Source organism: Phoca vitulina, unplaced genomic scaffold (assembly GCF_004348235.1).
Source record: "Phoca vitulina isolate PV1807 unplaced genomic scaffold, GSC_HSeal_1.0 scaffold12, whole genome shotgun sequence".
NCBI classification, from domain to species: domain Eukaryota; kingdom Metazoa; phylum Chordata; class Mammalia; order Carnivora; family Phocidae; genus Phoca; species Phoca vitulina.
In genome coordinates this window covers 11,542,399-11,567,446 of record NW_022589715.1, presented here as the reverse complement: position 1 = coordinate 11,567,446, position 25,048 = coordinate 11,542,399, and the positions used below count along the sequence as shown (strand labels likewise).

At 39.3% G+C, this 25,048-nt stretch overlaps 2 protein-coding genes across 3 annotated transcripts in view; both read left to right on the top strand.

Annotated features, from left to right (window-relative positions):
- Positions 1 to 202: 202 nt before the first annotated feature.
- Positions 203 to 9,303, top strand: IL1A (interleukin 1 alpha). 2 transcript variants are annotated; one of them, XM_032410484.1, is made up of 7 exons: positions 203 to 282; positions 920 to 974; positions 2,171 to 2,219; positions 2,897 to 3,107; positions 4,725 to 4,898; positions 6,241 to 6,359; positions 8,573 to 9,303. In XM_032410484.1, the coding sequence occupies exons 2-7, from the start codon at positions 928 to 930 to the stop codon at positions 8,768 to 8,770; spliced, it is 798 nt and encodes a 265-aa protein (XP_032266375.1). In that variant the 5' UTR covers positions 203 to 282; positions 920 to 927; the 3' UTR covers positions 8,771 to 9,303. The 2 variants fall into 2 exon arrangements, with proteins under 2 accessions (XP_032266375.1, XP_032266376.1); XM_032410485.1 differs by lacking the exon at positions 6,241 to 6,359 and having other exon boundaries at positions 243 to 282; positions 8,573 to 8,665.
- Positions 9,304 to 19,760: 10,457 nt separating this feature from the next.
- Positions 19,761 to 25,048, top strand: part of CKAP2L (cytoskeleton associated protein 2 like) — a 27,718-nt gene continuing 22,430 nt past the window's right edge. Inside the window, exons 1-3 of the mRNA XM_032410483.1 lie at positions 19,761 to 19,832; positions 21,736 to 21,802; positions 23,533 to 23,584. Coding sequence (XP_032266374.1) covers positions 19,802 to 19,832; positions 21,736 to 21,802; positions 23,533 to 23,584 — 150 coding nt within the window. The 5' untranslated portion in view covers positions 19,761 to 19,801. The remainder of the gene's footprint in view (positions 19,833 to 21,735; positions 21,803 to 23,532; positions 23,585 to 25,048) is intronic.

Here is a 25,048-nt window from a genome sequence, read left to right as displayed (position 1 = left end):
ACTACATGTTTATAATTGTTTAGAGCAAACCCATAAACAAATGAACCAAGTTAGAAATTCCTGGAATCTTTGCAAACAACACTATTATCAAGTATGTAATCTGTCATTATTTGGCGAGTTTCCGGTTAAAGGAACAAAGAAAAATACAATTCTTCCCTGTAAATTCCCCGTGACGCACACAGACCACGCCTACCCCAAGAAGACAAAAGGCGAAGTAGCCTGACTAGGGCCAAGTCTGCAGACAGAGAGGGAGTCATTTCATTAGCGCCTGAGCCAGCAAAGGTATTGTCCTTATCACATCTTTGACTTTTAAAATATATCTTGCTTTTCTCCTTGGCCGTTGTCTCTCAAACTGCCTTCTTGGAAGTACAAGCCTCTTCCTTCCTTTCTTGTCTGTCCCTGGTTTGGTGTGTGAGTTAGAATCACAGTCAGATTTCAGAAAATAATTCTTTCTACTGATGGGGAACTGAGGGACAGAAGAACTGGTTTCATATGAGGGCACTGTTGGTTGCAGCCAAGCCTTCCCTTGGAGGGAGTCTCTACTATTAAAACTATTAGGAGAACACTAGAAATTTCCAAATTTGTCTCTCTCTTACATCTATATAAGGCAAATACCTCATTCTTGTGGGGGTTTTTCTTTAATTTATCCAAGCTTTCATTGAATGCCTACTGTGTACAATGCATTGGGTTGGGCACATAAGGAATACCAAAGTTCTAAAAGAAGTCTACAATCTAGGAGAGGAGGCAGATACATATGCAAATAATTCAAGGGAGTGAAAAGAAGAATGGGGAAAATGCTGAGTATGGGCTAAGTCATTCATTAAGCTTCTCAAGAAGAGCAAAGCTGAGGTGATTCCCTTTGCCGGCATTTGGTTCAGTGGCTGGCTAGGCTGACAGCCACCAGTGTTCTCTGTTGCAGAAGTCAAGATGGCCAAAGTTCCTGACCTTTTTGAAGACCTGAAGAACTGTTACAGGTAGGAAATCAATTCTATCTCTTGCGATTTAATGAGGGGATCAAGGTACATTAGAATCTATCTAGGAGTTAGAGTAACGAGCATGGAGCCAGACTGGCAGAGGTATAGAGATGTGTCCTACCTCTGAAGTCAGGGCAGGTTCAGCAAAGATCCAGAAAAAGTAAGCATCTAGCATGTTACACAGAGAGGACACTGACAGGGAGACAGCCATTTTAGAAAAATTATTTCTGTAGTCTCCTGAGTCCTAGTGAATTTCAACATCTACTTAGACACAGCCTCAGTCAGGTTCACGTGCTCTGATACCATAATGGGTTTTAATGGACTGTCAGAGAGAGAAACCATTCTCAGGAAAACTTCTGGATCTCAATCTGGAAGAGGTAATGGCTCCACAGCAATTTGAGCATGTGAATGCACATACACAGTCAAACCTCATTCAGACATAAGAGAAGGGTAAATGAATAAAATTAAAAATTATAGGATAGTTTAAACAAACACGGTATTCCCATTACCTATCAATATATACTAACAGAAACTAGGCTATCAAAATGTTGCTGGATAGTTCCCAAGTATAAATTATTAAATCTGTTTTAGTGAATACATGGAAGCAATGTACAACACATGACGGATTTGCTTAAAATTAAAATGAGGTGCTTCAGGGACGCCTGGGTGGCTCAGTTGTTAAGCGTCTGCCTTCGGCTCAGGTCATGATCCCAGGGTCCTGGGATTGAGCCCTACATCGGTCTCCCTGCTCCTCGGGAAGCCTGATTCTCCCTCTCCCACTACCCCTGCTTGTGTTCTCTCTCTCGCTGTGTCTCTCTGTCAAATAAATACATAAAATCTTTAATAAATAAATAAATAAATAAAATGAGGTGCTTCAAAAGCATTTCTCTCTTGAGGAGGTTAACATTTTTCCCCGAAATTCAACTACAACTCTTCAATTTGTTAGCCAAGCCCCATTTTTAGAGATAAAGCACAGGTAAAGTTCAAGACCTGTCCTGATGCTTACTAATTCCAAATTAGTGAGGCACAAATTACTGCATATATGTATGTATATGTATAGAAGTCCTTAATTTTCAAAGATGACAGTAATGACTGTGTGTGTGTTACCCAAAGCTAATGTGGTCATTAAAATACGTTGCCCAGTGACTGCAGTTATATAACAAACAGAATTACACTCTCATTATCTTGTTTGACAGTGAAAATGAAGAATACAGTTCTGAAATTGACCATCTCTCTCTGAATCAGGTAAGCAAATGACTGTAATTCTTATGGGATTGCTATTCTTTTTTTTTATTAATATATAATATATTATTTGTTTCAGGGGTACAGTTCTGTGATTCATCAGTCTTATATAATACCCAGTGTTCATTACAACATATACCCTCCCCAATGTCCATCACCCAGTGACCCCATCCTTCCATCCCCCTCCCCCACCCTCAGTTTGTTTCCTAAGATTAAGAGTCTCTTATGGATTGTCTCCCTTTCTGGTTTTGTCTTGTTTCATTTTTCCTCTCTTCCCCTATGATCCTCTGCCTTGTTTCTTAAATTCCACATATAGGATTGCTATTCTTACACAGTATTTTCTCTACCAGGAGAAAACAGCAAAAGCTTGAATCCTAGAAGCTTTTGTTTCGCCCTCACTAGAGGTTCAGACACATACATTTCTTCATCATAAGTGAGACCAACTGCCTCTTTACACTAATAGTGGATGACATTCTCCATGCTCAACAGATTTTCCAAGGGAAAGGTGGGAGGGAGAGAGGGAAAGATGGGGGGATGGAGGAGAAGAGAGGGAATGGGGAAGAGAATATTGATGAAATAGAGATCCTTCTCACTAAATCTATTGGATAAAACTTCTACTGAAAGGGATCTCATTCTATGACCATATGCAGTCCCTTAGTTTCCATTTTCCTTCCTCCTAGAAATCCTTCTATGATGTGAGCTATGACCCACTTCATGAGCACTGCATGTCTCTGAGTACCTCTGAAACCTCAAAGACATCTCAGCTTACCTTCAAGGAGAATGTGGTGGTGGTGGCAGCCAACGGGAAGGTTCTGAAGAAGAGACGGTTGAGTTTAAATCAATTCATCACTGATGATGACCTGGAAGCCATTACCAATGATGCAGAAGAAGGTAAGAGGTCAAGTGTAAATAATACCTTAGTTTTCCATTTTTAAGCAAATGGAGACAACAGAGCACAGGAGAAAATAAAACCTAGAATCAGAGTAACAAGAGGGCAACCAGGCATCAGTCTAGTAACTGTAAGGAAGGAAAATTAATTTTTATCCTTCTCCGGTGTGGAGAGAGGAGCAGTGGCCTGAGTCTACAGAATACTTCCTCATGGGCTCATTTTGTGGCCATACTGTAAAGGTCATGTGACTTTTATCCTTATGGCAGAAAGCAGTTATATACTGTTAGCGGGTGACTACTTATAACCTATATTCCTCCAGATAATAACTATGCCCCTTTGGATAAGTTACTTAACCTTTCTGTGCTTCAGTTTCCTCTACTGTAAAATGGAGATAATCAGAGTCCCCACTTGTTGTGAAGATTAAATGAGTCAATACTTGTAAGCTCCTGGACTAGAATAATGCCTAGTAATAAATACCCAATAAATGTTAGGTATTGTCGTTACTCTTCATCCTCCTCCTCCTCCTCCTACTACTACCTTTGTTAATACTACCAACACTACTAGTTTATTAATGGCTACATTATCTCTACACTTCACAACAATCTTACATTCTCATTTTACATAGGAGGAAACTAAGCTCAGTTACATAAGTCACATAGTGTGTAAGTGGGAGAGCTTTAAACCAAATTCAGTTCTGATTTTAACAGTCAGGATTATTCTCCCATGCTGCTACTGTATAAGCCTCTACATGAAACATAAACCAAATATTTTTTAAGTAAAAGCTTTTTAAGGTAACAGGTAAACACTAATACACATTCACCTAGAAAATAGGAAGATACAAGAAAATAAAAAAGAAAATAAAAACACTAAGAGTTTTGCCACTGCCAAGACTAGAGAAAATACTTAAGTATTTGATTAAGGGTCAATCAGCAACTTAAAGTCTTTTTCATGTACATACACACATATAAACAAACATTATTAGGATTATACTATATACAATTTTATATTCAGCTTTTTTCACTTAGCAATATATCAAGGGCATTCTAGGGTACCAGTTTTTCAATATTATAAGTAATATAATAATGAACATCCATATCAATAACATCCATATATCTTCATTTTTATCACTATTTCCTTAGAATAGATTCCTAGACATAAAATTACTCAGAAACACGAGGATTTGTGAAGCTGTTGATATATACCACTGTCCAGAAAGCAGAGTAGACATTTAGACCTGCATCCTCAGTGACATATATGGTCTTAATATATTCATTTTTTTCAGTGTATTCATTTGAAAAATGTAGATAGTGAATGCTAGCAGTCTTCCTATTTTCTTAGAAACCTCCAAACAACCAAAATGAAATATTTAACAAATAATCTCTTTTTAAAAAAATTACTGTCTGAGGAATTGAAGTTTAAAAAGAAATAAGCAACCATGCGGATAATCCTAGAAACCGCTTCTGCTGACTGGGTGACTTCTCTTCTCTCTCAGTTTCTTCACCTGGATTAAAATATTCCTAATGTTCCTTCCATAGCTACTTTTGATGCTTGTATTAGAGCAGATATAGCATCTCTGTTTATACATAGACATTAATCTGAGCTTATGATAATGGTTTTAGAAATCATGAAGCCCAGATCAGTAGCATACAACTTCCATAGCAATGAAAAATACAACTATATGAGGATCATCAAATCCCAATTCATCCTGAATGACAACCTCAATCAAAGTATAATTCAACAAACAGGGGGAAATTACCTCATGGCTGCTGCATTGCAGAATCTGGAAGATGCAGGTAAGTGGACAGCTCTGTCATCCTCCTCTCCTCTTATTTTTGTATTTCTTTCAAACTTTCTGCTTTCAAAATATAAACCTCTCTAGATTCCTAGCTTTGTACAATTCTTCTAGAATAGGATGAAGCACAACACCCCCAGTAAAATTCAGGGCAAGGGCAGGAGCTTCAGCCAAATCAGGAAGCTCCACAAGAGAGAAGTTTCCTATCTTTGAGAGCACTGAGTATAAAGCTTTCTGATGAAGTATTTCCTTTGGTTCTCTCAGATATTCTCATCCTTGGTTTTAAAGATGAGGAAACTGACTCTCAGAAATATTAAATGACTTACCCAAATTTACCCAAGAAGCCAATAAAGAGCAATCACTCTCCATTAGAAAGCTTACTGTTCAAACTTACAAATAACACCAGACTAGAAAGAATCTTATCTTTGATAACATAGCTGTGAAGCAAAACATCCAATAAGCTGAGAATATGTTCTGGAGGATGAAATTTAGCGTCCAAGAAATTTTGTCACATAAATCTAATTTCTATGGTATATATATTTTAGCTTCAGGACATGACTCCAGTATACAAAATTAGTTTCAGAACTCCAAAGAGGCTACTTTGCAAACAGGGCTCTTTCTGATTGGACATACTTCGGATAACATGCTTTCCACTCCATGACATTTACAAATTATTTGTGCTGTATTTTCCTACTTAATATTATGTCACATAATTTCCCCACATATTGAAATAGCATATATATTTGCCATGTTTAATGGCACTAGAATATTCAATCATGTTGCTTTGCTGGTCCTTTGGGTTTGCTCTAAGTAACTCTATTTTGCAATAGAGTTTGTATATATAATTTTTTCCCTATGAGGTTATTTCTTTGGATCATACCCCAAAAATGGAACTCCTGGGTTCCTAGGGATAAATAATTATACAGTTCTTATTAAGCATTGTTCTCTAAGGAAAACAACTACTTTTCACTATCACTAGCAACATGAGTATATCAGCTTCCCTAAACCCTTCCATTTTAGGTTATTGTGAACTCATGAGCTCACAAGTTGAAGGGTCTTATCCCATTAATGTAATTACAAGACATTCAACAAATAGCCCCCAAGCATTCATTCAACATAGAAAATTCTAAAGACATTAACCAAGTATTACCTGCCTAGTAAATATGGCAGACATTGTGAAGGATACAAAGATGTATGGAATTCCATTCTGGTGTTTACACCATAGTTGGAGACTTAACTACAAACACACACACACATACACACACACACACACAATCTACATAAAACTTGATTTCATTCAAATACAACATATTTACTTTTTTTTTGGCTTTTCTCTTTGCCAGTGAAATTTGACATGGGGGCTTATACATCAAAAGATTCTAAACTTCCTGTGACTCTAAGAATCTCAAAAACTAGACTATTTGTGAGTGCCCAAAATGAAGATGAACCTGTATTGCTAAAGGTCAGTCGTTCTCAGTCTCCAATTTACCTTCATTTACAACCCATATGTTTGTGAATAATTCCAATAGGCAGATACCCCTAGCGGGGTAGCACAATCCTCTTCTCTTCCTACCACAGTTTCCACCTGCCCACCTACCCCCACATGCTACTTCTCACCTATTCCCAGAGACACTTCTAGGCAGAATCTATGAGAAAGTAAAATGGAGGTGGCAAGAGTGAATAAAAGGTAAATTGCCTTCTTCCTTCTTTTTTCATACCCCGCCTGACCCTAGCCACCTCCCATCCCAGGGCATCCATTTATTCCATCCATCTTGAACCTTACTAACATTTACCATCTGACCTATGGGATGGTAGGCATTAGGACAATGGGGCCTGACTCCAAGAAACTCAAATAAGCCAACTAGGAGCAGAGAGTGTTAATCACCTGCCAATGGGCTCAAAACAAAAAACTGGGAGCCAAGACTCAAACTCTGGCCTTTTGACTCCATTGCTTCTCTCTCTTCATTGGTGCCAGCATTATCCTTCATCCCAGCCCCATCTCCACTACCACCTCCCCCTCAAACATACAGACATACACACGCCCACTATAGCTTTAGATGTTTACTCCCCTGATAAGTAGGTGATTCTTATTTAGTAAATGTATAATGCAAACCCCCAACTCCAACCAGGATTTTTGTAGGTGCATGTATTCCTGTACCCGGATCAAATGAAGTAAAAGTGATGTCTGTAAGACTAGGGCAGTAGCTTCATTCATGAATTCATTCAACAGGCATTATTTATTGAGAGCCTTCTCTTTTTCAAACATAGTGCCAACAGCTATGTAGACCATGGTGAACCAAAGTCCTTAGCCTCATAGAACTTGGTCTTCTTGGGGACACAGACAGTAGACAAGCCAAACCACCAGCAAAAAGTACAAGATGCTGTAAAGCAAATAAACAAGGTGCTGAGATAGAGAAAAATGGGAGAGTGCCCTTTACATAGAGTGGCAAGAGCAGAGCTCCCTGTGAGATGGGATCTGCTGATAGGAAGGAGTATGACGCAAGACAGCAGGTGAGGGTGAGCATTCCAAAGAGAGGGATCTGAGTGCATCTAGGACCTAGAGCTTCAAGAGTTTAAAGGCCAGCTTCAGAAATCAAAAGAACACTCTAAAACTGGGGCACTGTGAGAAGGAGGAAAGATAAGCAGAGGCTAGTGTTTGCAGAGCCTTGCATTTGGGTTTCATTTGAGGTACAATGAAAAGCCATTAAAGGGTTTCAAACAAGGAATTGTCCTGACTTCACTTATATTTTCTAAAATGGAGAATAGATCAGCAGGAAGACAATGGAGAAAGCACAGAACCTAATTAGGAGGTAATAATAATAGTCAGGAGAGTGGGGGTGGTGAGGCAGATAGAAATAAGCAGACAGAACTGGTTATATTTCAGAGATAGAACCAACAGGAGGGAGGGGAGAAAATATATTTACTGAGATGGGAAAAAACTAGGAGAGGAATGGGTTTGGGAAGTTAAATTCCTTGTTGACATTGAAAACCCCAAGGAAACCTCAAAAGGATAATTAGTTGGTTTAGATTAAAAAGAACACAGAAGAAGCATCTCAAGTTGAAATGTGAATTTCGCTTTTCCATGAAAGTATTGTTATTCTATTCATACTCGCAAGTATAGTACAGCCTAAAGAGATCACAATTGTCAAAAATTGTACTGAAAGGAATCAGCTGCTGATATACCTGGAAGTGTGTGTGTGGGGTGGAGGGGATTAAACTTTTAATTGTTGGCTTAAATATGGAGACAAATATCTCTAAGGATAAATTATTTTCTCAAAGATATGATCTGCATGCTTAGCGGTCAAATGTTTAGAGGTCTCAATTGGAGTGCTCAGATTTTATGCAAAATGCCTTTTGCAGGACAAGAACAATGTTTTTACTCTTCCTGCCACAATATAGTGAGACACTACTGTCATTGGCAATCCATGACTAATCTGGATTTCTCTCCAGTTAAGTAAGGAAATTAACTATTATGTGTAGACTGGGCCATACATCTAATAGGCATGTAATAAATGCTTGCTGAATGAACAAGTGAATGAAGAATCTATATCATCATATTATAGTCAGAGTCCTAAAGTGCTATATTTCTCAAAAAGGCCAAATGTCAAGGGATTGCACTTCAGTTCTTTGTCTAGAATCTTGCTCTTTAACATATCTCTGTTCTCCTTATCATAGGAGATGCCTGAGACACCCAAAACCATCAGAGATGAGACCAACCTTCTCTTCTTCTGGGAACGCCATGGTACTAAGAACTATTTCACATCAGTTGCCCAGCCAAAGTTGTTCATTGCCACACAGGAACGAAAACTGGTGCACATGGCAAGAGGGCAACCCTCTATCACTGACTTTCAGATACTGGAAACCCAGCCTTGACTCTGGAGTCTACTTACTTGTGAAGTGTTGACAGTCCATATGTACTATGTACATGGAGGAGTCAAATCCTTTACTCTTAGTCACTCTCTGAGCATGTGCTGAGCCTTTGTAATTCCAAATGAATGTTTACTCTCTTTGTAAGAGAGTGAGCAAGGTCTAATGGAACCAACACTAACATATGATGTTGTTTGTTATTTAAAGAACACCCTATACTTTGCAAACTACCAATCAGTTTAATTATTATTCTTCATAATAATCTTGGGAGAACCGGGGCTACTGACTATGGCTACCATAAAGATTCTACCCATATTACAGATGGGTTAAGTAACTGAGGCATTAGAAAACTAAATATCCACAACAGCAGATGAAATGAGAAGCCATAGGCCCAGGATTTTATTCCAACTGCTTGCTTTTAAGTTGCTGATGGACCCTTAATCAAATACTGTAAGTTTCTGGGGCCAGTTTGATCATCTTCAAAATGGAGGGGATGATACTTATATCCTTCCTGCCTCAACAGTATTTTATGCTAAGCAATGAGGTCAGTTTAATAAAATAATTCTTGAATGAAAATACTGAGCCTCAAGAAAGCTAAGCATAAATATTTATTATTATTTATGTATACATATATATTTATAAATATATTTTTAAGATAATTATATTATTATATTTATGGCAATTCCTTGCATTCTCTGAGTGTGACCAGTCATCCTTAACAATAGGAAAGAGTGTTTTTTAGGCTAAATGAGTTTGATTTAGTTATACTAAGGCACTTTGGTCAAGTCCTGCTTTTTGTAGTACCTGGAAGACCTATAATTGTGATAATAAATTTATATTAATACTTTGTGCTGATAATTAATCAATCTTTCATTCCTCTACTTTTAAACTTGCTTTAGCATTCTTGTGTCATTCAATTTCACCTGCTATCAAGTCTTACTAGCTAAAATGGGATAAACTTAATTTTGGTAACCATGAGACAACTGTAAATCTAAACGTTCTTTTCTGGAATGTAAGCAACATTCCTTCTAGGTTCTAAAAGTTGTGATCAAACTACAGTGTTATATTACTATCAACAATAAGCACTGATACATTATTATTATAAGTCATAATTGAATAAAACTTACCAAAAAAAGTAAATCTAACACACATTTATTGTTTTAATCATTATTTTAATGCATGGTAATTAGGAACAAATGATAAAACTTCACATAAATAACTGTAATTAGTGTTACTTTACAAAACCAAACCAAGGTTTTACAGTTTTTCTCTCCCCGTTGTTAGCTTGCCAGTATGCACCACAAGTGGTATTAAGAATGAGGGATGCCTGGGTGGCTCAGTTGGTTAAGGATCTGACTCTTGATTTCGCCTCAGGTCATGATCTCAGAGTCGTGAGTTTAGGCCCCACAGCGGGCACCCTGCTCAGCAGGGAGTCTTGCTTTGAGATTTTCTCTCTCCCTCTCTCTCTCTCCAAAATAAAAATAAATAAATCTTTAAAAAAAAAAAAAAGAATGATAATGTTCCCAGGTTCACGTAAAGCTTACATTGCACATGTACAACACTTGTGTTTATAGCCATACAAACTCACAAATACAGAACCACATTAAAAACTAATGGATCCGTAAACCAACAACGAGACAGAAGAAAGAGAAATTAAGGAGTCGATCCCATTTACAATTGCACCCAAAACCATAAGATACCTAGGAATAAATCTAACCAAAGAGGCAAAGAATCTGTACTCAGAAAACTATAGAATACTCATGAAAGAAATTGAGGAAGACACAAAGAAATGGAAAAATGTTCCATGTTCATGGATTGGAAGAAAAAATATTGTTAAATGTCTATGCTACCTAAAGCAATCTACACATTCAATGCAATCCCTATCAAAATACTATTAACTTTTTTTCACAGAAATGGAACAAATAATCCTAAAATGTGTATGGAACCAGAAAAGACCCCAAATAGCCAGAGGAATGTTGAAAAAGAAAACCAAAGCTAGTGGCATCACAATTCCAGACTTCAAGCTCTATTACAAAGCTGTAATCATCAAGACAATATGGGGTACTGGCACAAAAACAGACACATAGATCAATGGAACAGAATAGAGAACTCAGATATGGATATGGTCAACTAATCTTCAACAAAGCAGGAAGGAATATCCAATGGGAACACGACAGTCTCTTCAACAAATGGTGTTGAGAAAACTGGACAGCCACATGCAGAAGAATGAAACTGGACCATTTCCTTAATCATACACAAAAATAGACTCAAAATGGATGAAAGACCTAAATGTGAGACAGGAATCCATCAAAATCCTTGAGGAGAACACAGGTAGCAACCTCTTCGACCTCAGCCACAGCAACTTCTTCCTAGACACATCATCAAAGGCAAGGGAAGCAAGGGCAAAAATGAACTATTGGGACTTCATCACAGCAAAGGAAACAGTCAACAAAACCAAAAGACAACCGACAGAATGGGAGAAGATATTTGCAAATGACATATCAGATAAAGGGCTGGTATCCAAAATTTATAAAGAACTTATTAAACTCCACACCCAAGGAACAAATAATCCAATCAAGAAATGGACAGAAGACATGAACAGACATTTCTGCAAAGAAGACATCCAAATGGCCAACAGACACATGAAAAAGTGCTCAACATCACTCGGCATCAGGGAAATACAAATCAAAACCACAATGAGATACCATCTCACACCAGTCAGAATGGCTAAACTGACAAGTCAGGAAATGACAGATACTGGCGAGGATGCAGAGAAAGGGGAACCCTCCTACACTGTTGGTGGGATGCAGGCTGGTGCTGCCACTCTGGAAAACAGTATGGAAGTTCCTCAAAAAGTTGAAAATAGAGCTACCCTACAACCCAGCAATTGCACTACTGGGTATTTACCCCAAAGATACAAATGTAGTAATCTGAAGGGGCACCTGCACCCCAATGTTTATAGCAGCAATGTCCACAATAGCCAAACTATGGAAAGAGCCCAGATGTCTGGGGCACCTGCGTGGCTCAGATGGTTAAGTGTCTGCCTTCAGCTCAGGTCATGATCCCAGGGTCCTGGGATCGAGCCCCACATTGGGCTCCCTGCTCAGCAGGGAGCCTGCTTCTCCCTCTCCTTCTCCTGCTCCCCCTGCTTGTGCTCTCTCACACTCTGTCAAATAAATAAATAAAATCTTAAAAAAAAAAAAAAGAGCCCAGATGTCCATCGACAGATGAATGGATAAAGAGGATGTGGTATATATATACAATGGAATATTATGCAGCCATCAAAAAAATGAAATCTTGCCATTTGCAATGACATGGATGGAACTAGAGGGTATCATGCTAAACGAAATAAGTCAGTCAGAGAAAGACAACTATCATATGATCTCACTGATATGTGGAATTTGAGAAACAAGGCAGAGGATCATAGGGGAAGAAAGGAAAAAATGAAACAAGATGAAACCAGAGAGGGAGACAAACCATAAGAGACTTAATCTCAGGAAACAAACTCAGGGTTGCTGAAGTGGAGGGGGGTGGGAGGGATGGGGTGGCTGGGTGATGGACATTGGGGAGAGTACGTTTGTGGTGAGCGCTGTGTATTATGTAAGAGTGATGAATCACAAACCTATACTCCTGAAACAAATATTATATGTTAATAATTTTTTAAAAAAACAATACTAATGGATCCATTTGGGAAGCATGGATACAAGATACGTTGAATTGGAAAAAGTTAAAGTCAAGGGACCTTGAAATTAGATATGGGAAATAATGGAGAAGGAGTAGTCCAAGGTGACTCTCAGTTTCCTGGTACTGGAAAATGAGTGAGCAGTGGTGTCTTAATCAGTATTTTTGGTAGAAATACGGAGTTCTTCTCAATTCCAGGATGAAGTATGGCAAGTACCATTTTAGACATAATTCAAGCTACTGGCAAGATGCCCAACTGCAGATGTACAATGAGCAGATGATAATGTGTCTGGAACTCAGGAGAAGTTAGAACTAGATATATTTGGAAGGCATCAGCAGGTTTATAACAGGTAAAATCCTAAAGTGACATCAGATAAAGAAGAGAAGAGAAGCATATGGTGAACACTGTTGGTTGTCCATTCAACTGCCAAACCCCCCATCTTCCTTACTAACAGAACCCTGATTTCTTTTTTTTTTTTTTAAGATTTAATTTATTTGAGAGAGAGAGTGCAGAGCGAGAGAGAGACAGAGAGAGAGAGCATGGGGGGGGGAGGATTAGAAGGAGAGAGAGAAGGAGGCTCCCCACTGAGCAGGGAGCCCAACTCAGGGCTTGATCTCAGGACACTGGGATCATGACCTGAGCCAAAGGCAGACGCTTAACCAGCTGAGCCACCCAGGCACCCAGAACCCTGATTTCATTCAGAAGGAAATGTATTGATCCAAAGAATGAATCCAGTTGATCTAAGCCAATCTTGACCATTCTATCCTCACATGACTGAGTCATGTTGAGTAAGTCCTGTCTAACGAAATGTCAATCTGCCAGGGACAACTTCTGGGAAAGATCTTCTACCCTAATAAAAGATAGAAGAAAGTCCTTTTCCTCCATCCTTCCTGCATGAGACATGTTCTATGAGGATGTGAAGTTTGGAACTATGGTAACCACCTTGCAACATTTGCAAGGACATGCTAAAGAAGATAGAATGGCAGGAGAAAAAGAACCAGAATCTATGATGACACTGTTGTACTAAGTACCTACTGCCAGACTTTAAGGAAAAAAAAAAAGAACGAACGAAACATTATTATGGTTTTAAGCCATTGTCATTTTGTTTCCTATTACTTACAACCGAACTCAGCCTAACTGATACAGAGCACCACAGGAAAAACAACAACAACAACAAAAAAAAAACAAAACAAAAAACACAGAAAAAAAGGAAAAAGTTTGATCTGTTTGTTTCACCTGGTTCTTTCTAGCTGCCACAACTTTCCTTTGGTCTCCATACCCAAGTCTGGCTGCAGTAAAACTAGTTAGTATCTTGATATTTTAAGAAAGAGATAAGTACAGAACACTGAGCAAGCAATACCAATTCAAGAAAACCTTAAAAGTATAATAGCTGCTCAGTCTTTAATAGTGAAATATTGAATCATTCCAGAAATAGCCTGAAAATGTTATTCTGTATACTTTTTAGTCCAAACTCTCCCACTGCCTAATCAGTAAGAAGGTCACCACGATGAAATTCAACAGTCTTAGCACTGAACTTGTTGGAGTCTATTTCTTTTGTTACAATCTTATATATAAGTTTCCAAATTGAGGAGAGTAAAGCCAAAGTTCCACCATTAAGTCCCAGGTACAAAAACAAAAAGCCAAAAAAATATTTCCCTAACCCACCTCCCACTGTCACCCCTCTGACAATTAAAAATACCTACATTTGAACTTTTGGGGGTGATGGAAAAAGGTGGGATAGCAATAATTTCATTGTGGTAGATATAAAATATGCTTATGTAGCTATATTTATTCTTGATTGTGTTTTATAACTATATACATTTGTCAAAATTATCCTCCTGAGTCTTGACCAATGTTGGTTTGTCAATACCTTTCATAAAATTGTTGCCAACTGAGTATAGTACTCAAGATATGGTCAAACCAGTACAGCCTAGACGTGGGATTTTGTCCTTCCTATTTTAGATACCATGGTTTTGTTAGAAAGTGACATTAGCTCTTTGAAAGCAAGTGACATTGTTGATTCAGGGTTTGTAGGCAATTAATACTTACAGGTTCTCAATCTAATTTCAAAACTTTAAACGTATCCCTGCTAAAATTTATTCTTGTTAATTTGGCCCCAGTTCTTTCTATGTTGTTCTGGATTCTAATTTTTAATATACTGGCTCTTCCTTTTAGCTTTGTGACATCTGTAATTTGCTGTGCATATTTTTGTTTAAAGAATCAGTATTTAATCAGTATAAAGAATAGGTTATAAACATTTTTACAGTGTGATCCTGTTTTATTTAAAATACCTACAACTTTATCCATTGATGGACACTTTGATTGTTTCCATATCCTGACTATTGTAAATAATGCTGCAATAAATGTGGAAATACAGATTATCTCTTTGATATCTTGTTTTCATTTCCTTTGCATATATGCCTAGAAGTGGAAATCCTGGATCATATGGTAGGTTTATTTTTAGTTTTTTGAGGAACCTCCATACTGTTTTCTATAGTGGCTGCAGCAATTTACATTCCCATCAACACTGCACAAGGATTCCCTTTTCTCCATATCCTTGCCAACACTTGTTTTCTCTTGTCTTTTTGATGACAGCCACACTAACTGTAAGGTTGATATCTCCTTGTGGTTTTGATTTGCATTTCCCTGATGATTAGTGATGTTAAGCATCTTTTCATGTACCTGTTGGCCCTATGTATATCTTCTTTGGAAAAAAGCCTATTTAGGGGTGCCTGGGTGACTCAGTCAGTTAAGCACCCGACTCTTGGTTTTAGCTCAGATCATGATCTCAGGGTTGTGAGATTGAGCCCCACCTCAGGCTCCACGCTCAGCATGGAGTCTGTTTGAGATTCGCTCTCTCCCTCCCCCTCTGCTTCTCCCCACTGGTGCTCTCTCTCTAAAATAAATAAATAAATAAAATAAAAGACTGTCCTTTCCCCATTGTATATTCTTGGCTCCTTTCTTAAAAATTAATGGGCCATGTATGCATGGGTTTATTTCTGGGCTCTCAATTCTGTTGCATTGGTCTATGTGTCTGTTTTTATGCCAATACCATACTGTTTTGATCACTATAGCTTTGTAATGTAGTCTGAAATCAGAAAATGTGATGCCTCCAGCTTTATTCTTTCTCAAGATGGTTATGGCTATTTGGAATCTTTTGTGATTCCATACAAATTTTAGGATTGTCTTTCTGTTTTTTCTACTTTTGTGAAAAATGCCATTGGAATTTTGACAGGGGTTGCACTGAATCTGTAGATTGCTCTGGTTGGTGTGGATATTTTAACAATATTAATTTTTCCAATTCATGAACATGGGATATCTTTCCATTTATTGTGTCTTCTACCTCTTTCATCAATGTCTTTCAGTTTTCGGTGTAGAGATCTTTCACCTCTTTGGTTAAATTTATTCCTAAATATTTTACTCTTTTTGATGCTATTGTAAATGGAACTGTTTTCTTACTTTATCTTTCTGATAGTTCATTGTTAGTATATAGGAATGAAACTGATTTATATATATTGATGTTTTATGCTGCAAATTCACTGAATTCATCTATTGTTTCTAACAGTTTTTTTTTTTAGAGTCTTTAGAGTTTTCTATATATAATACCATGTCATCTGCAAATAGAGACAATTTTACTTCTTCCTTTCTGACATGGATGCCTTTTATTTATGCCCAGTTGCTCTGTCTAGGACTTCTGATACAATGTTGAATAAAAATGATGAGGGTAGGCATCCTTGTCTTGTTCCTGATCTTAAAGGAAAAGCTTTCAGCTTTTCACTACTGAGTATGATGTTAGTTGTGGGCTTGTCATTTATAGCCTTTATAATGTTGAGATACATTACCTCTATACCCAGTTTGTTAAGTTTTTAGCATTAATGGATACTGAATTTTGTCAAATGTTTTTTCTGCATCTATTGAGATGATACGAGTTTTATACTTCTTTTTGTTACTATGGTGTATCACATTGATTAATTTGAAGATGCTGAACCATCCTTGCATCCCTGGAATAAATCTCACTTGATCATGGTGTATGATCCTTTTAATGTAGTGCTGAAATCAGTTTGCTAATATTTGGGCGGGGGGGGATGCATCTGTGTTCATCAGGGATATTGGCCTGTAATTTTGTTTTCTTGTAGTGCCCTTGTCTGGTTTTGGTATCAGGGTAATGCTGGCCTCATAAAATGAGTTTGGAAGTGTTCCATCCTCATCTATTTTCTGGAAGAGTTTGAGAAGGATTGGTATTAATTCGTCTTTAAATGTTTGGTAGAATTCACCAGTGAAGCCATCTAGTCTTAGACTTTTCTTTTTTGGGGGGTGGAGGGGTGAAGAGTGTTGAAAATATATGTCCACAATAAAAACTTGTACATGGATGTTCACAGCAGCATTATACTTAAGAGCCAAAAAGTGGAAACAACCCAAATGTCCAACAACTGATGAATGGGTAAATAAAATATAGCATAGTCGTACAATGGAATGTTATCCAGTCATAAAAAGGAATGAAGTATTGACACATGCTACAACAAAGATGAGCCTTGAAAATATTATACTAAATGAAAGAAGCCCATCATAAATCACATACTGTATAATTCCATGTATATGAAATGTCTAGAACAGGCAAATCTATAGAGATAGGAAGTAGACTAGTGTTTTCCAGGGACTAGGAAGAGGGAAGAATGATGGGGAGTGACTGCTAATAGGTATGCAGTTTCTTTAGGGGGTGATGAAAATGTTCTCTTTTTTTAAGATTTTATTTGTTTATTTGATAGAGAGAGACACAGCAAGAGAGGGAACACAAGCAGGGGGAGTGGGAGAGGGAGAAGCAGGCTTCCCGCAGAGCAGGGAGCCCAATGCAGGACTCGATCCCAGGACCCTGGGATCATGACCTGAGCCGAAGGCAGACGCTTAACAACTGAGCCACCCAGGCGCCCCGATGAAAATGTTCTAAAATTGAATTGTACACTCAAAGTGGATGAATTATATGGTATATGAATATCTCAACAAAGCTGTTATAGTAATAATAAGAAGAAGGGGAAACTAGGAAAAAAAGGGAAGAAGAGTTCAGTTCCCAGAAAGAAAAGTATGGAAAGGAAATGAAGAAAAAAAGCAGTGTGACTAAACTACAGTGAGCAAGGGAAGACTAGTATGAACTGAAGGTGAAGAAGTAGACAAAGGCCAGGCCCTGCAGGGGCTTGTAGGACTTTAGCCTGAGAGCAATAGGAAGCCATTAAAGCAATAAGGAGAGCTACTGTGGATACATTGTTTGATGAGTTGAAAATTGTTATACCTACCTAGCTTTCTTTCCACACTTTGTGTCCCACAAAATAGTCCCTCAACTATCCAAAGAATGTAGGAAAGGGTACAGAACTGGCCTATGTTGCTCAAAGTGGGACCAATGAGCAAAAGGCTTATTTGAGCTCATTTAAAAGAAAGTTTCATAATAATCAGGGCTTTCTAATAAGGTAAGGCAATTCCCTGACACCAGCAGTATGCCTGCAAAGACGCAATACCTAATGGGATCTGTAGAATACTCTAGCACTGGGTGGCAGATCAGGCAAGATAATTTCTAAAACTGAAACCCATTCAATCACTAAGATTCTGTACAGACCAACAGAACTCCATTTGCTTTTCTGAAACTGTCTGTAAACGAGCCCTGTTCTTATTCATTAACCAAAAAGGCTCTTGCCCAGCTGCTAGTGTTAACCATTAGGAAGACTCATGGTCCTAGACAAAGACTCATGGTCCTAGATAAATATAAAATAATTATCAATTGTCATGTTTTAAGCATATTTGTATACAATTAATGTAAATGTCAAAATGCATAAATCCAGAAACCCCAGTATGGCTCCCTGCTAAACTCCCCACTTGAGGCCAAGGTGAAGAGCTGCTGTAATAGCTTCCTGCCCAGCTGAGTACCCAACTGGTGAAGCAAATGCGGCAAACAGGGACCCAGACATAACTGTCCCTCTCTATCCACCTCCCTAGCATCCAGGAGAGAGGAACCCTGACATGCAGAATACCAGAAACATTCCCCAGACCTCTTCATGAAACCAGGGAATAGTTAAAACAGGGGGCAAGCTTTGAAGGAAAACGTTTTCAGGCTGAAATAAGAGGAATGGGGTGTGTCTAATGACTCAGGAAGACTGGGCGTGCCCCCCATCATCCCTTTCTCAGGTAGGCATATACCCAGCTGATAAGGTCAAAGAAAAAATATACATTAAAAAGGAGCCACCCTGAAAGCAGCATGGCACTTCCTCCAAAAATTAAAAATAGAAATAACCATATAATCCAACAATACTACTTCTCTATAAACACCCCAAAGAATTGAAAGCAGAGATGCCAACAGGTAGCTGGCTGTACACCCATGTTCATAGCAGCGTTATTCACAACAGCTAAAAGGTGGAAGTAATCCAAGTTTCCATCCACAGATGAATGGATAAAGGTGGTACAAGCATACAATGGAATATTATTCAGCCTTAGAAAGGGAGGAAATCCAGCCACATGCTGCAACATGGATGAAGCTTGAGGACTTCATGCTAAGTGAAATAGGCCAGTTACAAAAAAACAAGTCCTGGACAATTCCACTTAAATGGGGGTCCTAGAGTTTCAAAATCACACATAGAAAGTGAAGTGGGGGCTTCCCCCGGCGTGAGAGGCGGCGGCAAGGGGGAGTTCCCCTTTAATGGGGATAGAGTTTCTATTTGGGTCCATGAACAAGTTCGGGATCTGGATTGGGGTGAGGGTTGTACAACATAGTGAATGTACTCAATGCCATTGGACTGTACACTTAAAACTGGTTAAAATGGTAACTTCTATTACGTATATTTTTACCTCAGTCAAAAACAAAAAGAGCAGCCATCCTGCAATACGAAGAACTTAGAGCTTTTAGATTGAAGGTGAGAACCTTCTCAAGTAGCGCTAATATGCTGGTGAGGCGCCCCGAATTCATCAGATTTGGGGTTTACCTTATTTTTTCAGAGCTCCTGTGACCCTTAGGGTGTGAGAGGAGTAAGGCGGCCCTGCCTATGCGGCCGAGCGGGTTTCCGTAACCGACTCCACAACCGGCCACGCACAGGTCCTCAAAAGATACCAGCCTGACCCTCCGGTGGACGCGGTCTCAGGTCCCAGCAGCCGCCTTTAATGCCCGGGAGCTGCACGTTCTTCCAATCAAAGGGCCTCCGGGGAGGGCTCGAAGGGCAGAGCCAACCGGAAGGCGCCTATTTCCTTTTGTCCCGCCCTCCCCTGCTTCCTACTGGCGGGTTTCAAACCCACAGGAGCCAATGAGAGCGAGCGGACGTGTTGTGCCCCAGCCGTAGCTTCAGGCGCGGGCTTTGAAGAAAAACTGTCGCGGAGACGTCATGGTGCCACCGCGGCCGTCGGCAGCCGCCGGTAAGTATGACCGTGAGTCCCTGCGTCTTGCAGGCGCTCCAGCAAGGGCGGGGAAGAAGGGAGGCCACCGAGTCAGTTCTTTTCGCCGGAGGTGCCCGTCCGCTCCCGTGCCTGCCTCGGTCTCCCCCTGGGCGTTTCCAGTCCAAGGAACGCTGACGGGAGCCCAGGCCCTGGCCCTGAGTGAGACGTCTGGCCCTGGGTAGGGGAAAGTAGATGCCGGCAGATGCCTCACAGGCATCTTCCCCGTAATTCCTGCAGCAGCTCTGCAAAGAGATGTCATTGTCATCTCGTTTAGGTAGAGACCCTGATACCCCTTGCCCAGGTCGCATACCCAGAAGGAAGTCAAGCGCTCCCTAACCCAGATTTGGCTCCAGGCAGAGCCTGGGCGTGGTCCTCTGTGCTGCCGTCTGATCTTTGACAGCTGCCAAGAGGCGGGGTCTGACCCTAAGGGGGCAGGGCGGGGGCGCTGGAAGTTGATGGTTAAATCTGCACAGAGAACTGAGGGTCCTGGGTTCCCTGATCTCTTAAATGTACGTGGAGCCTTTAGCTGCCTTTCAAAATACAGCTCAGATGTCACCAGCTCCTAAATGCACACAGTGTTTTGATAGTTTCAGTAATAATACCCGTTGACTGTCCGCTAGGTCCTGGGCACTGTCCTAGGTGCTTTACATAACAGTCCTTAAAGATGGGCATTTCATTTTTATAGGTTCAGCAGCAGCGGGTTTGCTAACTTGCTAGAAGCCACAGCGCTGGGATTCTAACCCGGTCTCTCAGCCCGTGCTCTCTATGGCATAGCCTGGCATAGCATAAAATGTATAATCCTCAAAGCTGTCTCCTAGGGATGCATCAGAACCAGATATCAAAACACACAGCAACTCGGTTTAGATGAAATTAAGTGTAATTTTGCACCCCTATTGTCTTTTTTTTTTGCCACTATTGAATTTTAGCCTTTTCCAAACACCTATTCCTCTCACTCATTCCCTACTTCTGAACTCCCATAATTCTTTCTTTGACCCTTTCTTATGATACCTAGATTTTGCCTTATATTGTAATTATTGTTGTGCTTATTTTATTTTCACTACTAGATTGAAACTTCCTGAAGACAGAAATACTGAATTTTCATTCCCTCACATGCCTTGCTTAGAAAGTCACCATGTAATAGATGTTTGCCATGAACCCCCTAACCTGGCCTATTTTGTCCTTAGGCCCAAAGGAAACCATGTAAGGGTTTGTGGCAAAAATCATCATCCCTGTCAGGAAAAAAAAAAAAAAAAAACCCACAATAAGACCAGGCCAACTGGCGCCTGGGTAGCTTAATCAGTTAGGCATCGGACTCTTGATTTCAGCTCAGGTCCTGATCTCAGGGTCGTGAGTTCAAACTTCATGTTGGGATCCACGCTGGGCATGGAGCCTACTTAAAAAAATAAAAAAATTTAAAAATAAAATTAAAGAAAAGACCAGTGCTGGTTCACCAGCTCAGATGAGCCAGTAACAGATTTCTTCATGCAAAGCATAATACGTTGTAGCTGAGAACGGTGGCTGTGAGCAAGGACTCCGGAGTTGGATAAACCTGGTTTCACATCGTAGCTTTGCTACATTTAGCTAGGTAACTTTGGTCATATCATTTACCCTCTAGATTTCAGACTGTAAAATACCTCATAGGATTGTTGTGTGGATTAAAGAAAGTAATTTAAGTATGAAGAACTTAGTATAGGACGTGGCATACAAATGATATTGTTGATATAGACATTAACTTGGAGGCAAATTTGTGGGGTTAGGGACTTTATAGCATATGGTCCAAAGCCAAAATTATTATAGAAAAGTGCCATCTTTTAGAATATAGACGCACTGGTTAAAATCTCCAGCTAAATTTCTGTTGTTTGTTTGCCTGCCTATTTTGCAGAAGAGCGGCAGAGAAAGCTCCAGGAGTACCTAGCAGCCAAGGGAAAACTGAAGTGCCAAAATACCAAGTGAGTTTGTCTCACACAATTATGCAAGTTTTGTTGCCCTTGTTGCTACTAGCAATTTAAAGCCTTTCAAAACATAGCCCTTTTGGGGTGCCTGGGTGGCTCAGTTGGTTAAGCGTCTGCCTTTGGCTCAGGTCACGATCCCAGGGTCCTGGGATGGAGCCCCATATCAGGCTCCCTACTCAATAGGGAGTCTGCTTCTCCCTCCCCTGCTCCCCCTATTTGTGCTCTCTTTCTCTCTCTCTGTCAATAAATAAATACAATATTTTTTTAAAAAGGACATACTCAAAAAAAAAAGACATAGCCCTTTTGTTAGGAGTCTACTCAGACTGCATTGAGATCCTATGATAACTCAGAAAAGGGTATATTGGTCCAGACATGACAAAAAAACCCCGAGCAGTTTAAGCACTATTATTGTGACAGTCTCTAAAGGAAGGGGGAGAAGGTCCACAGTATTACCTACAATGCTGGAAACTTTTCTTATCCCTGCTTTTTTTCCTGGGAAAGTGATTCTTGTGAAGGCTAGAAAAGGTCAAGGAGTTGAATGACCCTGGTTCTGTTGTTCCTTGCTAAAGTAGGAGAGCCAGTTATAGTCAGTCCTTCATAGCTGCACACCATCATCCTCCAGCCTGACAGTCCTCTTTGGCCATTCTCTTAGCACTTACTCTTGAGTTGGACAGAATATGACTGTTTCACTTTTATCTTTTGTCAACATCTTGCCATTGTAGTGTTATTAGTCCCTCTTACTTAACATTGATGTATTTTCTCCTGAAAGAAGAGGGAGTGAATTTTTACAAAGTTAGTTTTGACCCTTTATTTTCGTTTCCTTTTACTTTGGGGTTTTACTCAGCTCTATTTCCTTGATTAAATAAATCTAATTCATTTATTCAACAAATACTCCAGGGTTTATGTTCAAGATGGGGGAAACTAACAGCAAGTCATGATCAAAGTCCCTATTAGTCTGGCAATTGTTTTTGATCCATGCAGATTGAATCCTTCTTAATTCTCCTCTACTTTCCTATCCTTTTTTGCATTTTCTGCTCATTGGCTAAATTTCATATGTGCTCCTGTTTTTTTAATTAAATCTTTTTTTCATCCCTGAATATTCATTATCTGAAGATACTTAAAACAGGACATTTTTCAAAGAAGCTGTTAATTACCTTACTTGACATTGTATCTCTAGTACCTGGCATATTGCAGTGTTCAAGGAATGATGTTTGGATGAACAACACTATGCAAATATGAAGAAAACATATATTTCATTAATCTTGTTAGAATGCTGTATTTATGGGCGCCTGGGTGGCTCAGTTGGTTAAGCGACTGCCTTTGGCTCAGGTCATGATCCTGGAGTCCCGGGATCGAGTCCCACATCGGGCTCCCTGCTCGGCGGGGAGTCTGCTTCTCCCTCTCATGCTCTCTGTCTCTCATTCTCTCTCTCGCAAATAAATAAAATCTTAAAAAAAAAAAAAAAAGAATGCTGTATTTATGCATAGGACATCTCTGAAAGGATCACAAAAAAATGGGTAAGAGTGGTATGGTCACTGAGAAGTAGAATAGCAGGACTAAGAAAGGGATAATAAGGAGACTTTATTGCATATAATTTTGAATTATTTTACTATATACAGAAATTCCAATGATTTAAAATTCTAATCATAATAAATTTTAATCACTATACTTCCCAAGCCTTGCTGATCCTTCTGTACTAAGAATTAATCTCATTTTATCTTTTATAGGCCTTATCTAAAAGCCAAGAGTAATTGTCTGAATCCTCTACCTTCTAAATCTGTAAGTAGAAATCAGTCTTTTAAAAAATAATCATTTGGGGGGTGCCTGGGTGACTCAGTCAGGTAAGTGGCTGACTCCTGATTTCAGCTCAGGTCATGATCTCAAGGTCATGCCATCGAGCCCCACATCGGCCTCTCCACTCAGCATGGAGTTGGCTTGAGATCCTCTCCCTCTGCCCCTCCCCCTACTCATGCACACTCTCCCTCTCTCTTTCTAAAATAAATAAATGAAGCAAATCTTTAAAAAATAATCATCGGGCACCTGCCTCACATACAGTTTCTCCTTTCCCACCTCCCTTGGCAATGTCATCCTTCTACCGTTTTCAATTATTTCATTCTCTGCTGTTTTAGACAAACCACTCACCCTTAATATGATGCTTTGCCCTGGGATGGGAATACCTCCAGGGTACAAAAGCAAGGGACAATAATGAAATAATGGTGTTGATGTTGAGAAAGCCTTTTGCAGTTCAGGTGGCTTCCAGTTCTTTGCATTCAGCATTGTCATCTAGTAGAACATTAAAAATAATTTTTTGCTGAGAGATCACTATGTAATTTTTAGCATATGCCTCTAGATGAGTTCAAAGAATTGACTGTTACTGCTGCAACAAAACATCTTCTATTCCCATCTACTTTTTTAAATTTTAGTTCCGGTATAGTTAATATACAGTGTTAAATTGGTTTCAAGTGTACAATATTCAGCCATTCTATATATTACTTCATGCTCATCAAACTAAGTATACTCTTAATCTCCTTCACCTGTTTCACCCATTCCCCCTTCCCACCTCCCCTTCAGTAACTTTTTTGTTCTCTATAGTTAAGAGTCTGCTTTTTGATTTGTCTCTTTTTTTTTCCTTTGTTCGTTTGTTTTGTTTCTTAAATTCCACATATGAGTGAAATCATATGGTGTTTGTCTTTCTCTGACTGACTTATTTCACTTAGCATTATACCCTCTAGATCCATCCATGTTGTTGCAAATGGCAAGATCTCTTTCCTTTTTATGGCTGAATAATACTCTATTTATATATACACACACACACACACCACATCTTCCTAAATATGAGCCACCCAGGTGCCCTGTTTTCAATTTTTAAAGAAGAGTATGTTTGTATAGTTTTTTAAATGGATTATAATGAGTGTCAAATTTCATTTTATCTTAAAATGCCAATATTTACAGTGTGCCTGAAATTACATCTTTTGCAACTATTTAAACTAACAATGAAAAACTTTAGAGCGCCTGGGTGGCTCAGTTGGTTAAGCTGCTGCCTTCGGCTCAGGTCATAATCCCAGGGTCCTGGGATCCAGCCCCATGTTGGACTCTCTGCTTAGCAGGGAGCCTGCTTCTTCCTCTCCCTCTCTGCCTGCTGTTCTCCCAGCTTGTGTTCTTTCTCTCTCTCTGTCAAATAAATAAATAAAATCTTGAAAGAAAGAAAGAAAGAAAGAAAGAAAGAAAGAAAGAAAGAAAGAA

What these genes read in the sequence shown, in the direction of transcription:
- IL1A (XM_032410484.1), top strand. Translation starts at nt 928, where the DNA reads ATGGCCAAAGTTCCTGACCTTTTTGAAGACCTGAAGAACTGTTACAG. An exon ending in ACCATCTCTCTCTGAATCAG is followed by an intron (nt 2,220 to 2,896) that starts GTAAGCAAATGA and finishes CCTTCCTCCTAG; the next exon opens with AAATCCTTCTATGATGTGAG. An exon ending in GCAGAATCTGGAAGATGCAG is followed by an intron (nt 4,899 to 6,240) that starts GTAAGTGGACAG and finishes TCTCTTTGCCAG; the next exon opens with TGAAATTTGACATGGGGGCT.